Source organism: Clytia hemisphaerica, unplaced genomic scaffold (genome assembly GCF_902728285.1).
Source record: "Clytia hemisphaerica strain Z4C2 unplaced genomic scaffold, Clytia hemisphaerica genome assembly, whole genome shotgun sequence".
NCBI lineage: Eukaryota > Metazoa > Cnidaria > Hydrozoa > Leptothecata > Clytiidae > Clytia > Clytia hemisphaerica.
In genome coordinates this window covers 1-15879 of record NW_027103541.1, presented here as the reverse complement: position 1 = coordinate 15879, position 15879 = coordinate 1, and the positions used below count along the sequence as shown (strand labels likewise).

The 15879-nt window shown below is 37.3% G+C and overlaps 2 protein-coding genes and 1 long non-coding RNA gene across 3 annotated transcripts; 2 read left to right on the top strand and 1 right to left on the bottom strand.

The window, feature by feature from the left end:
* Window positions 1-6037: 6037 nt before the first annotated feature.
* Window positions 6038-6967, top strand: LOC136800003 (uncharacterized). Its single transcript, XM_067056623.1, has one exon. It carries the CDS (start codon window positions 6038-6040, stop codon window positions 6965-6967), a length of 930 nt encoding a protein of 309 aa, XP_066912724.1.
* An 813-nt stretch (window positions 6968-7780) lies between these two features.
* LOC136800011 (uncharacterized) lies at window positions 7781-8296 on the top strand. Its single transcript, XM_067056631.1, has one exon. It carries the CDS (start codon window positions 7781-7783, stop codon window positions 8294-8296), a length of 516 nt encoding a protein of 171 aa, XP_066912732.1.
* Window positions 8297-12441: 4145 nt separating this feature from the next.
* On the bottom strand, window positions 12442-13347 carry LOC136800001 (uncharacterized). Its single transcript, XR_010845658.1, has 3 exons — window positions 13187-13347; window positions 12662-12748; window positions 12442-12501 (listed from the first exon to the last, which is right to left on the bottom strand). It is a non-coding gene; the product is annotated as an uncharacterized lncRNA (long non-coding RNA).
* Window positions 13348-15879: the final 2532 nt, after the last annotated feature.

Below are 15879 nucleotides of genomic sequence, written 5' to 3'. Positions count from 1 at the left end.
ATATTGTATTTTCTAAATTTTGATGACGTCATCGGACCCAAAATGCCTAATTTGATTAAATTCATTTTTGAAAGTTCCTATATACCCACGCTTACCCCTTCCAACCCATTCTCCATTAAATTTCCGATCCAATGAGGGGTCAACCATTTTCTAACTCCTATCCAATCTCAAGATATCGCATTTTTCCTGTTTTGATGACGTCATCAACTGAAAACGCCTAAAAATTCAGCCAAATTTTAAAGTCACACCTAAGCCATATAAACCCTGCCATCTTATTCTCCATAGAATTCTCGATCCAATGAGGGGTCACCGACCTTCTAACTCCTTTTTAAACTCGAGATATCGCATTTTGAAGTTTTTCCTAAATCTGTGACGTCATTGGGTTCCTTTACCCCTAATGTTGTCAACGGTCAATTCGCGAATTTTGAAATTTTTGCGGTCAACGGGTAGCTTATGCCCCAAGGGTCCCAAAAAACCAAAAAACGTCAATTATTTCCACGGGAAAGTGGGTTTTTAAATTTGCGAAAGATATGCACTGCAACGACTTCTCCCCAAAAACGCTAATTTTCACACTCTTCCCCTGACCACTTTCGCTTTCGTTTTCAACCACCCATCCATCCAACCAACCAACCAAAAAATCGGTCACGTAACTCTCGAACCCCCATCTCAAAAATCCATAATGGCTTCCCCACGGCTCATAGAAAATTAGACTTTTAGTATATAGACTAGCCGTCACCCGGCGTCGCACCCGCCGAGTAGAGTGTTGTTGAACACATCAAAAGCCCTTTGGATGGTGGGGAAGTATAAAAAGATCTGATTTGTATATTGTAAGCCCAAAGAACGAAATATCACCACTTTTCACTGATCAAAACTCGGAAAACCACATATTTCATGTTTGGTGACGTCATTTTGGCCCTAAGTGACGTCATGGAAAGGGTAATAAACTTTTTACTTCACTGAAATCAATTTGTCATTCATCCAAACGATTCTCTTGATGATTTCCGGTCCAATGAGGGGTCAATTATTGCATAAATCCTTCTCAAACTCGAGATATTGTATTTTTTAGGTTTTGATGACGTCATCGGACCCAAAATGCCCCAATTTGAATATATTTATTTTCTAAAGTTTCTATATACCCACTTTTACCCCTCCCAACTTATTCTCCATTCAATTCCCGATCCAATGAGGGGCAATGACCTCCAAACTCCTTTCCAATCTCGAGATATCGCCTTATTGAGTTTCATAGCTTTTTTCCGTAAAAGTCCGGGCTATAAAATATACGGTCTATCACGTTGCTATGTGAACGGATTTAAAGAAAAATGGCGGATTCCCAATGTAAACAAAAAACACAGGGAACAAAAATGTGTCACAGATTAGAAAAAGTTTTTTTTCCTATTTTCCTTCCCGATTAACCATTTTACTTTTTATATAGACATAATGATTAACAACTGAATACTTTAAAAGCAAGAAGTTAAGCTTGAAGGCCAAAACCATTTACTACTCAGACAACATGAATTTATTGAGGACAAAAAACTGGTACGGTAGAAAATGAAAATATCAGCCGCTCAATACTACAAAGGAACCCAAAGAAATGGAAGATAGGATAATGTCAATATTTTTTATAATGAGGTTTAGTGTTAATTGAAGAGGTGCTAGTGATAAATTTAATGTATATAAATCTGAATGAAATTAGAATGATTCATTTTATCATATAATGGTGTCAATAATAACTATAACCTTTTCCTATTTACAACATAATAAAAATGATGGAAAATAAAGTGTTCTTATAAAACAAAGAGTCGGTTGGTCTAAAACGTGAGTCGGTCGGTCGGTCTAAAAAAGTGAGTCGGTCGGTCGGTCTAAAACGTGAGTCGGTCGGTCGGTCTAAAAATTGAGTCAGTCGGTCGGTCTAAAAAGTGAGTCAGTCGGTCGGTCTAAAAAGTGAGTCGGTCGATCGGTCTAAAAAGTGAGTCGGATCGGTCGGTCTAAAAAAGTGAGTGGGTTGGTCAGTCGGTCTAAAAAGTGAGTCGGTCAGTCGGTCTAAAAATTGAGTCGGTCGGTTTACAAAAAGTGAGGCGGTCGGTCTACAAAGTGAGGCGGTCGGTCGGGCTACAAAGTGAGGTGGTCCGTCAATCTAAAAAGTGAGGCGGTCAGTCGGTCTAAAAATTGAGTCGGTTGGTCTGCAAAAAGTGAGGCGGTCGGTCTACATAGTGAGGCGGTCGGTCAATCTAAAAAGTGAGGCGGTCGGTCGGTCTACAAAGTGAGGCGGTCGGTCGGTCTACAAAGTGAAGCGGTCGGTCGGTCTACAAAGTGAGGCGGTCGGTCGGTCGACAAAGTGAAGCGGTCGGTCAGTCTACAAAGTGAGGCGGTCGGTCAGTCTACAAAGTGAGGCGGTCGGTCGGTCTACAAATTGAGGCGGTCGGTCTACAAAGTGAGGTGGTCGGTCGGTTTACAAAGTGAGGCGGTCGGTCGGTCTACAAAGTGAGGCGGTCGGTCGGTCTACAAAGTGAGGCGGTCAGTCGGTCTAATCGGACGGTCGGTCGGGACATATTTGTGATTGCCGCCTACAAAGACTACCAAATTACTTGGATGTATTACCATGCAGCAAAAATATGCCACCCTCAATTTTCAAGAGGGCTAAAGTAAATGTTTCCATTGGTCGGTCTTTGTTCTTTGTTTATTTTGTTAAGATGGTTGGTTGCGATAAGCCCCATAATAATTTCTGAAGAACAACTGTACAAATCCATAACAAAATGTTCTCTATTTAAGAAACAGGATACCATGATCATTAGACCATTCCCTATCCATGTACAAACGATGGCACCAGTGACCAGAGCAGAGAGACCAGATCAATCAATGAGCTTCTTGCTTTTCTATTTACTTTTACGAAAATTACCAGTAAAGTAGAATTTCGAAAACGGAGATACGCTTCCAAACCGTGCGACGTTTCCCGATCGGCAAGGAACCGTAGGCTATTTTCCGGTGCCGTGTCTCCAAAGAAACGTACTCCGCCTCGAAAAAAGGACACTCTACTGTTTTCCCGCTCGGAGCTCGATTCAAAAAGAGACTTGGAAAAAAATCCATAATGGCCCCCCCACAGCTCAATACGAATTAGACTTTTAGTATATAGACTAGCCGTCACCCGGCGTCGCACCCGCCGAGGAGTAGATAAGCTGAACGCATCATAAGCCCTTTGGATAGTAAAGGGGAAACTTTTGACTGATTTAATCCCAAATAACAAAAATTGTCACTCAAGAAGACCAATCAAAACTCGAAAAATCGTAAATTTAATGTTTTGTGACGTCAGTTGGGTCCTAAATGACGTCATTGAAAGGGTAATAAATGTTTTGCTTGACTGAAATCAATTTGTCATTTACCGAAAAGATTCTCTCGATGATTTCCGATACAATATGAGGGGTCAACCATTGCTTAAATCCTTCTCAAACTTTATATATTCTATTTTTTAAAGTTCTGATGACGTCATCGGGCCAAAGATGCCCGAATATATTTATTTTCGAAAGTCTCTTTATACCCACTCTTACCTTTCCTAACTTATTCTCTATTAAATTCCCGATCCAATAAGGGGTCAACCATCTCTTAACTCCTTTTCAATCTCGAGATATCGCCTTGTTAAGTTTCTTAGTAGCTCTCTTCCGTAAAAGCCCGGACTATAAAATATGCGGTCTATCACGTTGCTATGTGAACGGATTTAAAGAAAAATGGCGGATTCCCGATATAAACAAAACACAAGGAACAAAAATTAGAAAAAGTTTATTTTTCCTATTTTCCCCTCCCGATTAAAACCATTTTACTTTTTATATAGACATATAATGATTAATAACTGAATACTTTAAGAGCAAGAAGCTAAGCTCGAAGGCCAAAATCATTTAGACAGAAAACATGAATTTAGTGAGGACAAAAAACTGGTACGGTATAAAATGAAAATATCAGCCGCTCAATATTAAAAAGGAACCCAAAGAAATGGAAGATAGGATAATGTCAATATTTTTATAATGAGGTTTAGTGTTAATTGAAGAGGTGCTAGTGATAAATTAAATGTGTATAAATCTGAATGAAATTAGATATGATGGTGTCAATAACTATAACCTTTTCCTATTTACAACATAATAAAAATGATGGAAAATAAAGTGTTCTTATAAAATAAAGAGTTGGTCGGTCTAAAAAGTGAGTCGGTCGGTCTTAAAAGTGAGTCGGTTGGACTAAAAAGTGACTCGGTCGGTCTAATAAGTGAGTCGGTCGGTCTAATAAGTGAGTCGGTCGGTCTAAAAAGTGAGTCGGTCTGTCTAAAAAGTGAGTCGGTCGGTCTACAAAGTGAGGCGGTCGGTCGGTCTACAAAATGAGGTGGTCGGTCGGTCTACAAAATGAGGCGGTCGGTCGGTCTACAAAGTGAGGCGGTCGGTCGGTCTACAAAGTGAGGCGGTCGGTCGGTCTACAAAGTGAGGCGGTTGGTCGGTCTACAAAGTGAGGCGGTCGGTCGGTCTACAAAGTGAGGCGGTCGGTCAGTCTACAAAGTGAGGCGGTCGGTCGGTCTACAAAGTGAGGCGGTCGGTCGGTCTAACAAACGTGAGGCGGTCGGTCGGTCTACCAAAATGAGGCGGTCGTCGGTCTACAAAGTGAGGCGGTCGGTCGGTCTACAAAATGAAGCGGTCGGTCGGTCTACAAAGTGAGACGGTCGGTCGGTCTACAAAATGAGGCGGTCGGTCGGTCTACAAAGTGAGGCGGTCGGTCGGTCTACAAAGTGAGGCGGTCGGTCGGTCTACAAAGTGAGGCGGTCGGTCGGTCTACAAAGTGAGGCGGTCGGTCGGTCTACAAAGTGAGACAGCCGGTCGGTCGGTTGGTCGGTCGGTTGTTGAAACGAACATATTTGTGATTGCCACCTACAAAGACTACCAAATTTCTTGGATGTATTACCATGCAGCAAAAATATGCCACTCTCAATTTTCAAGAGGGCTAAAGGTAATGTTTCCATTGGTCGGTCTTTGGTCTTTGTTTATTTTGTTAAGATGGTTGGTTGCGATAAGCTCCATAATAATTTCTGAAGAACAACACTGTACAAATCCATAACAAAATGTTCTCTATTTAAGAAACAGGATACCATGACCATTAGACCATTCCCTATCCATGTACAAACGATGGCACCATCAGTGACCAGAGCAGAGAGACCAGATCAATCAATCAATATTAAGAAACCAAAGAAAGAAAAAGCAAAATAGCTGTTGAGCTTCTTCTGTTTATTTACTTTTACGAAAATTACCAGTAAAGTAGAATTTCGAAAACGGAGATACGCTTCCGAACCGGGCGACGTTTCCCGATCGGCAAGGAACCGTAGGCATGTTTTCCGGTGCCGTGTCTAAAAAAAAACGTACTCCGCCGCGAAAAAAAAACACTCTACTGTTTTCCCGCTCGGAGCTCGATTTAAAACGAAACTTGGAAAAAAATCCATAATGGCTCCCCCACGGCTCATAGAGAATTAGACTTTTAGTATATAGATTATACGGACGATAGCATCGTCTATGTCGGAAAAGAAAGTATAATTATACGTATTACGTCATTGTATATTTAGCATATATTAGCATATATTATAGCATAGCATATTACAGTCCTTTGTATTCTTTTGAGTTAGTTTTAGTTATGACCGCAGCCGCATAAGGTCTGTAGGTAAAGATAGTATATTTTATGAAATGGTCCACCGAACCGGATAAAAATAAAAGAAGATAGAAAATAAGAAAAAGTAACAAGAAGGAAAAATAAATAAAAATTTGAATTTATGGTTGTGGTTGGAAAGTTGTTTTGATCACTTCATATATTTTAGACACTGTTTGTTGATTGAGTTTTGAATTGTTTTAAATCGTTTCTTGGGCTTGTTGTATACAGTTTGCAATTATGGCTACAAAAAGAACGCTCAGATCATTGACTAGTAATTTGAAAAATATCGAAGGAGATATAAAATGGAATTCTAGATGAAAATGAAAAACTTGATACCGAAAGGATTAATGAGTTAACTGGTTTAATGAATATGATGTTGGATAAAACCAATCGTTTTGTACAAGCATGTGAAGAAGTCGGAGAAACCATCGAATCAGACGGTGAGTTTGACACATTTGTTAACACTAATTATGCAATTGAGAGTAAATGTAAACTTCTCATGAACAAAGCTGATCACAGGATCAGGGCCAGTTTGCCAGCCAAGCAGTATCAACCAGTTACAGAGGCTAGTGTATCGTCCAACAAAGCGAAATCAGTTGCGCTTCCGAAAATGAAAATTAAAACTTTCTCAGGAGACCCCACAGAATATCAATCCTTTTCTCAATCGTTCGAAGAGGCTATCCATAAAAATGGTCATTTATCAAACGTCGAAAAAATGAACTATTTAGTATCTTTGTTGGAAGGAGAAGCGTCTGAATGCATTAAAGGCTTGAATCTTACGAATGAAAATTATGAGAATGCTAGAGAACTTTTAGCTAAAAGATTTGGTGATAAACAAACCCTTATTTCGGCCCATATGGACGTATTATTGGGATTAGAGAGTGTTGACGATGAGAAGGACATAAAAGGATTAAGAAAACTGTTCGACCGAATTGAATCGCAGGTCAGAAGCCTAGAGGCATTAGACTGCAAGAGTGAAACTTTCGGGCCAATGCTAATTCCAATTGTAATTAAAAAATTGCCAAATGATTTTCGACTACTCGTCTCGAGAAATACTCCAGGAGAAATTTGGAATATAAATGACATTTTGAAAGTTTTTGAAAATGAACTCTCTGCGAGGGAGAAAATTTCAAAAGATTTATTTTCTAACGAAAACTATTATTCAACAACAGAAAGTCTATTCGTTTCACAAAGAAATAATTATCATCACAAAGACAAGAGAGAGGAAAGAAAGAGCGGTGAACAACAAAGAGAAAGGAATTCACCAATGCGTCTTTTGTCGTCGAGGCCACGCCTCTAAAAACTGTGAAATAATAACAAACCTGAAGTCAGGAGATCAATTTTGCAAAGAGAAAGACGTTGTTTTATTTGTTTTGCAGCTAATCATATGTCTTCTAATTGCTCGAAAAGTGGAAATGTTTTAAATGTGGCGGTAGACATAACAATGCCATCTGTACCTTTAAAAGAAAGACGAGTCTAAAAACGATTCACAAAGCCAGCTCCTACCCCTCCTGCTACAACTCAAAAAACTGAGCCTGACACAACGACATCAAACTTGACTTCTGCGAAATTTCAAACTGTTTTGTTACAAACTGCTGTTGCAAAAATCAAAAACGGAAAGAATTCGGAAATTTACGTCTCTTATTTGACAGTGGTAGCCAGCAAACTTACATCAGCCCTGAAGCGAAAAAACTTTTGAAACTAGAACCAATTGACAAAAAACAGTGAGCATCAAATCCTTCGGAAACGGAAAATCTGAAAAGGATTTAGAACTTGTTGAATTTGAAGTGATTTCAAAAACCAATGAAAAAGTTTTGGTGAAGGCCTTAGTGTCTGATATTTGTCTTCCTATTGAGAATCAACCCATTGAGGTTGCCGTGAAAAGCTATTCCCATTTACAAGGGATTGAGCTTGCAGATAGTAATCTCTATAATTCCCCTTTGAAAATTGACATTTTATTGGGTGCAAAGATTACTGGAGATTTGTTGGGAGTAATCAAATTAAAGGGACTTCGGGTCCTGTTGCTGTTGAAACGAATTTGGGTTTTATTTTGAGTGGTCCGGTTGATGAGAATTCCGGAAGCTCTAAAACGTCAGTATTTAGTACGCATACGATGAAATGTGCTACAAGTCTTAGTCTGATGAACAGATCAGAGAAAGTTACGCGAAGTGTTTTGAGACAAACCCGAAAAGTGACCCCAACGTACAAGAGATTTGATGAGTTCGAAAGTGACACAGTTTTCAAAGATGGTCATTATGAAATTAAGTTACCCTTCAAGGAGGAGATTACAAATTTGGGAGACAACTACGCCAGAAGTAAGATTCGTTTGAAAAACATGGTTCAGAAACAGTTCAAAGACAACAACCCAGAATTTTTGAGAACTTATGATGAGATTTTACAACAACAGCTCTCCGCCGGGGTGATCGAAAAAGTTGAACATTACGAAATTGGTCAAACACATTACTTGCCGCACAGACCGGTAGTGAGAGAAGATAAACAATCTACGAAAGTGAGAATAGTATTTGATGCATCATGCAAAAGTTACAAGGGAGGAGAAAGTTTAAATGACACTTTGAATCCTGGCCCGTCGATTACAGAATTACTTGGAGATGTTTTATTGATTTCGTAGTTACAATTATGCATTTACGGCTGATATTGAGAAAGCCTTCCTTCAGATAGGAATTACACTTACACCAGAACACAAGATTTTGTTCGTTTTATTTGGTTTGAAAACCCTCACAGTATCGATTACGAAAATTTTGAAGAAAATAAACTTTGTGAATATCGTTTTGCACGTGTTTTATTTGGATTGAATGCATCCCCCTTTTTTGTTACAAGCCACGTTAAACAAACTATCACAAACTGTACAGACTCTCTCGAAAACAAAGAGAAGTTGAAAAATTCTTTACATGTCGATGATATGACGTCAGGAGCTAACACAATTGAAGAAGCTGTTGACTTTTATATGAGTTCAAAAAGAAACCTCCACGATGGAGGGTAATTTGAGAAAGTTCAAAGCAAGCAATAGAGAACTAGAGAATATTGTTTATCATTTATTTCCTGAGGATAAAGAATTTTCATCTGAACAAAAGGTCCTAGGTTTGAATTGGGACAGAAACAATGATACCGTTTATTTCAATTTTCGAGAGCTTCGTGAAAAATTCGTCGCCATGCCAACCAAACGTGCTATTTACATAACATGGCTTCGATTTATGATCCTTTGGGACTGATAAGCCCACTTTTCGTTTCGTTTAAAACTTTATTTCAAGATATCTGTGAGGAAAATTTGACTGGGATGACATTTTCCAGATAGACTAACTGAGCGTTGGGAAAAAATTCTCCTTGAATTTAACAAAATTGACAAAATCGAAATTGATCGTCCCTATTGTATAGAGAGTCTCCANGTCGCACCCGCCGAGGAGTAGATAAGCTGAACGCGCATCATAAGCCCTTTGGATAGTAAAGGGGAAACTTTTGACTGATTTAATCCCAAATAACAAAAATTGTCACTCAAGAAGACCAATCAAAACTCGAAAAATCGTAAATTTAATGTTTTGTGACGTCAGTTGGGTCCTAAATGACGTCATTGAAAGGGTAATATATGTTTTGCTTGACTGAAATCAATTTGTCATTTACCGAAAAGATTCTCTCGATGATTTCCGATACAATATGAGGGGTCAACCATTGCTTAAATCCTTCTCAAACTTTATATATTCTATTTTTTAAAGTTCTGATGACGTCATCGGGCCAAAGATGCCCGAATATATTTATTTTCGAAAGTCTCTTTATACCCACTCTTACCTTTCCCAACTTATTCTCTATCAAATTCCCGATCCAATGAGGGGTCAACCATCTCTTAACTCCTTTTCAATCTCGAGATATCGCCTTGTTAAGTTTCTTAGTAGCTCTCTTCCGTAAAAGCCCGGGCTATAAACTATACGGTATATCACGTTGCTATGTAAACGGATGTAAAGAAAAATGGCGGATTCCCGATATAAACAAAACTCAAGGAACAAAAATGTGTCACAAATTAAAAAAAAGTTTATTTTTCCAATTTTTCACGATTAACCATTTTACTTTTTATATAGACATATAATGATTAATAACTGAATACTTTAAAAGCAAGAAGCTAAGCTCGAAGGCTAAAATCATTTAGACAGAAAACATTTAGTGAGGACAAAAAACTGAGGTACACGGTATAAAATGAAAACATCAGCCGCTCAATATTAAAGGAACCCAAAGAAATGGAAGATAGGATAATGTCAATATTTTTATAATGAGATTTAGTGTTAATTGAAGAGGTGCTAGTGATAAATTTAATGTATATAAATCTGAATGAAATTAGAATGATTCATTTTATCATATGATGGTGTCAATAATAACTATAACCTTTTCCGATTTACAACATAAAAAAATGATGGAAAATAAAGTGTTCTTATAAAATAAAGAGTTGGTCGGTCTAAAATGTTAGTCGGTCTGTCGGTCTAAAATGTTAGTCGGTCTGTCGGTCTAAAACGTGAGTCGGTTGGTCTAAAAAAGTGAGTCGGTTGGTCGGTCTAAAACGTGAGTCGGTCGGTCGGCCTAAAACGTGAGTCGGTCGGTCAGTCTAAAAAGTTAGTCGGTCGGTCGGTCTAAAAAGTTAGTCGGTCGGTCGGTCTAAAAAGTAAGTTGTTCGGTCGGTCTAAAACGTGAGTCGGTCGTTCGGTCGGTCTAAAAAAGTGAGTCGGTTGGTCGGTCTAAAACGTGAGTTGGTTGGTCGGTCTAAAACGTGAGTCGGTCGGCTGGACTAAAACGTGAGTCATTCGGTCGGCTTCAAAAGTTAGTCGGTCGATCGGTCTAAAAAGTGAGTCGGTCGAACGGTCTAAAAAGTGAGTCAGTCAGTCAAAATTATGCCACTCTCAATTTTCAAGAGGGCTAAAGTAAATGTTTCCATTGGTCGGTCTTTGGTCTTTGTTTATTTCGTTAAGATGGTTGGTTGCGATAAGCCCCATAATAATTTTCTGAAGAACAACTGTACAAATCCATAACAAAATGTTCTCTCCCTGGTCAAAATTCTTTATAAGAACTTGAAAGATCTACCAAGATCTTGTTATAAGAACTTGACAAGAATCTCGTAAGAACTTACTAAAACACTTGCAAGATAGTGCAAGAAATTGGAATATCGTGCAAGTTTAACAAGTAAGAATGTATGATAAATCATCCAAGATCTTCCTGGATCTTGGAAAGAAATTTGCAATTTTACACAATATTCAGAAAGAACTTGCAATTACTGTTCTCAAATCTTTTAAGAAAAATCAAGTGAAACTTCTGCCTTTCCAAAAAGGAAACTTCTCTTGAAAATTACAATTTATATTTACAAGCTTTCTTTTTTCATAAAATAAAAATTTACAAGTTTTCTTTTTTAAAAATAATAAAAATTTCGTTTTTCTTTCTTCTCTTTTGTCCCTTAACTATTGAGGACGGAACACGTATTGCGTTTTGTGAGAACAACTGAGATTTAGACCAAAAATGTGATTTGACGACAAAACATTCTGTGTAAAGATCAAATTGAAATAACTATGAAAATGTCCTGGGTGGAAGATTTTAAGAAAGGAGGTTAATACAGCATTTTAGGACAAGAGGGAGATGGAAATTTTCGAAAAATTAATTAGCAGGGCTATTAGGTATCCAAGAATATGTAAGCATTATATCATCCTCCTACTAAAAAAAACAAAATTAAAAAATTAATCAAAAATCATCTTCAGATTCCGAGGAGGACGCTTTGGCTTGATCATCTGGCTGTTGTTGTTGTTGTTGTTGTTCAGTTTGGTTGGCATTACGCTCCCTCCTCATTTTTGCCTTCAAATCTCGCCCTGCCTGGTTGATCGACTCTCTACATTGACGCCAGGTTTTTTCTTTGTTGCGGGGATAGTGATGAGCAAGAAGTCCTGTGAAGATGAGAATTAAGTATGGCAAAACTTAAATTTCCAAAAATGAAATTCAAAATATTAAAAAATTTTCGAATTTTATTCAATGTTTGACCACATTTAGATCAAACATTGTATTGGTGATAAATAAGCTTCAGTTCCAATAAGCCATGATTAATTTTAAGTCATGAAAACTTACGTTTTAACAAATCCAGGCGTTGACCGTTGAGCTGATTCCCAGTATACGTCGACTTCCCTGGTTCGATTATCCCATTTTGACGTTCATCTTCACTCCAAAGTATTCTGGCCAATTTCAATGCGTATTTGGTCGGCTTAGATTCACGTGCAACATCCAATAGGCATTCATTGTTATGCATCTGTAAAAAATGGTTACACGGTAATGAAAGTAAATTTCATTGCAAACTTGGAGGGTGGCGTTATATTTGTAAATTGAAATTACTAAGATGAAAAACAAAACTTGATTTATAGTGTGCAGAGGGGTCTCTACCCCTCCCTTGATGGGTATCCCCCTTTTTGTGAAACCTATCAACCCCCAGGATTTTGGGTATCACTCACAGGCAGCTAGATCAGAAAAAGTGATAGAATGATGCATCATGGTCAGGTATCATGTGTGAAAGAAAAGATTACATTACTTGCACAAACTGCTGATTATGTAAGAAATTATATGTAATTTGAAAAATAACCTGCACCATGAAGTGATTATAACTTCTCAAAGTTGCCTGCCTACCCCTCCCATTAAAAATCATTTTTTTCACTACCCCTCCCATTTGATGATTTTTGGAAGACTCTACCACACTATGTGATTCAACTTATTATCAAGAATATTTAAAACCATAGGAATACTTACAAATTCTTCACGGTTCAATGTTGGTTCAGAAGGGCCAGATGCGGCATCACTTTGCGAGTTCTGAAAGGGAAATACACACTTCAAGATTTAAACCAATTTTTTTATAATACGAATCAATAAAGGAATAAATTTAAAATCTCATTCTTCAAATCCTAGATTTTAAGAATTTTTTTCTTAACTCTGTAGACAATAAATCAGGTTTGTTACATGAAAAGCTTACCGAAAATTTCTCTAGCAAGGAGTTGGTCTTCTCCAGAAGTGAATTTGTTTTTTGGGCCTCCTTAAGGACATCTTCCAAAAGTTTCACCTAAAATAGTATTATGGTATTAGTTTGCAAAGGGATTGGTAACAAAGACTACCAAAAATGTTTCTTGTATACACATTTTTTTATAAGCAACCAAGTTGCCAAGGGCTCAGGCCTCAAAATGGCCCAAATATTAAACAGCTTGCTTAGCAACTCTGAGGCCTCAAATCAAAATTAGCAACTTTTTTCCCCAACAATAAAGAATATTTTTGACACAGCTTTAAAAGAAAGCCTTGAAAAATGCAAAAATGCCTCTACTGCCCATTCAAAATTGAAAAATGTACTTTTCAACCATTTTAAATTTGAAAGTTTTTAAGCAACCTTACAAGCAAGATATCAAATAATTACTACCTTCTGATAGCAAAACAAAAGAGACCTTGAATTGATATTTTTCTAATTTTTAAAATGAAAGCTGAAAATGCAGACCACTGTGTTACTTACTGACAAATCAGAATCAGAAGTCTTCCTTCTATTCATTCTATTGGAGGATTGCCTGGTCAATTCACCCATTAGACCAATTGGACTGGACGCATGACCACCTGGCAAAGTTGGTAATGGCGGTGGCGCAAATGTTCGTGTTGTGTTGTGTTGTGGCAATGGATCTTCAACTGGAGAAAAAAATATTACTTGTCAATGTAAGGGGTATGTATAAGAATACTGTCATAACCGCCAAAATTTCAATTGTCTACTTACTTAATTAGGGGGAAATAAAAATAAGGCACTACTGACAAATAAAACTTAGTAACTTAAAGGTAGGTGAACTGGGTGAATCTCGTACAGAAGCAGCTGCAATGAAAGAAATAAGAATAAATCATTAAGTGGATGATTACCAAAATAATCCAAATTCCCCCATGCAATAAATTAATGAAATGGTCAAATGGAAGAAAGTGGCAGAATCAACGAAAATGCAAAATATATCACTGCGAATGACAGAATTGCAGAGTAAAATATTGCAAATCGTGGCAAAATTTGCATTAATTTTTTGCTGGTAAGCAAAAAAAAGAGAGGTCCCCTAAAATTTGAAAAAAAAAACAAAACAGATTAGGCAATTTCAGAAGATTTTGACACACTTTATTTAATTTTTCAATTTACAACAACATCAAGTTTTCATAGTGCCAACCCCCTGACATTACACCAAAGCAAATGCAAATGAAAGCTGACAGCTAAAATACAGCCAAAAAATAAGGGAGGACCTGGAATTTTAATGGCAAATTATCATAAAACTCACTATCAATTGTTGATTCATTATTTTCACGGCGAATTTCTTTTTCCATTTCATAACACCTTGATTCACACTCGTCAAATGAACCTAATGTAAATAATATTTTTAATTGGTAAGTTTCTGCTTAGACTAAGTGCTCTCAAGACTGCAGAGTTGGAAACGCACACAGCTCAAATCATATCAGACTTAAAATCACAATTCTAAAAATTCTTTAGTCCGATTATTTTTCTAATTGACCTTTAATTTATTGGATTAGACAAGTTCAATTGACTGGGTCTGGAGAAAACAACAGTATACAAATATAATGTTGTATTATTTTGGATTTCAAATTCAAATTTCACTAAGGCGGTCATCAAATAATCGTTTTTTATACGTCACTAGCCAACATCACATATTTTCTGCTGATTTTCCTGTGCGACGGAGGGGTAATCGAAATCCTATCAGCCAGACGAGTTGAACAGATCCAACGAACCATCGCGTTGTCATTTCGAACAAGCCTGCTACAGTCATCAACCGTGACTGCCCAGGTCGGGCTTCCATGAAGCAAAACACCCCTTACGGCCGAAGTAAAGACACGACCACGACATTGCAATGGGATGCTCTTATTAGTCAAAATTGGCAACAACTGTCTAAATTTATTCCAAGCAGACAATATCAATATCTTTGCCTTCTACATCTGTTAATCTACTTTTAGTTTTGTCAAGTGTTTTTTTCAAATAACCAGAATTTTTTCGAAGAGTTTCCTTTTCACCATCACCATCAGCATTAAAACTAATCTCTTCTATGGTTTTGTTACAAGAATCTAGCTCTGACTGAAGAAATTCAATTTTGCTTTTGAAATCATTTTTTTTTTTTTTTTTGAATCTCTATTTTTTCTTCAAGAGCTTTTTCTCTTCTTTGGATTTTCATATCGAGATTTTTTATAGTTTTGGATTTTTCTATATCAGTTTTTTGAATTTGACTTCAAGCTCATTTAGCTCTTTTTCCTTTTTGAAGTAACTTTTTTTGAATCCTTCTAATTCCAGTCGAGCTATTTTTTTACTTTTTATAGATTCAGACAATACACCAGAAAGGGACTTAAGTTCTCCCAGCTTTTGATGATATGCTTCACTTACATCACTTACAAGAAGCTAATTTCCTTTTGAGACTCTTATTTTCATTTTTGAGCTCATTGACAACACATGTAAAACGAACTTCCTTATCAATATTGCATGCTAGGACAGCTCTTTCCTGGGCATTCTGTCGGACAGGAATTATAAAATCTAGATCCAAATATGTTTCCTTCTCATCTGAATTATGTTTTGACAAATTCTGTAGTTTCACATTTAAACGTTGAAGCTTCATACTAATTGTACTCTCAGAGCAGTGAAAAGGGCCAAAACTGAAGAGAGAAAAAATTAAATCTGAACGACATCCCAAATAACTTGAGTTTTACTTTAAGAGCCATTTTTTTTAAGAGTCTTCAGGGTGTGATACCTCACCCTCTTGGATTTTGCTGAAATTTAGACCAAATGATCTATCACACAAGAAAATAAGACCCTGAAAATTTCACCTTGATATCTCAAGTAGTTTTGAAGATACAGTGTCTCAAAGATAGGCTACTAAGCCAAAATTGACCCCTAAAAATCATGAACTCTGGTGGGGAGCAATTTGAAAGCCAATGAATTTTTATTCAAGTACATTAGAAAGCTGATTTACAGTGGATTTCAAGAACTTTTTGTAGGGAATCAGAAAAATCAAATTAGTCTCCAAAATTTTTCCCCAAAATCTCTAGCACCTCCTGTAGAGGGCTTCAAACTTGCGTAATCTAGGTTGGAAGCACTTTTAGCTGGCTGCTGATGGTCCTTGGGACTTTTTTGAAGTAAACTTTTGACCTGGAGTGGTTTACTGGTGGGTTTTTGGCCACAAAAAT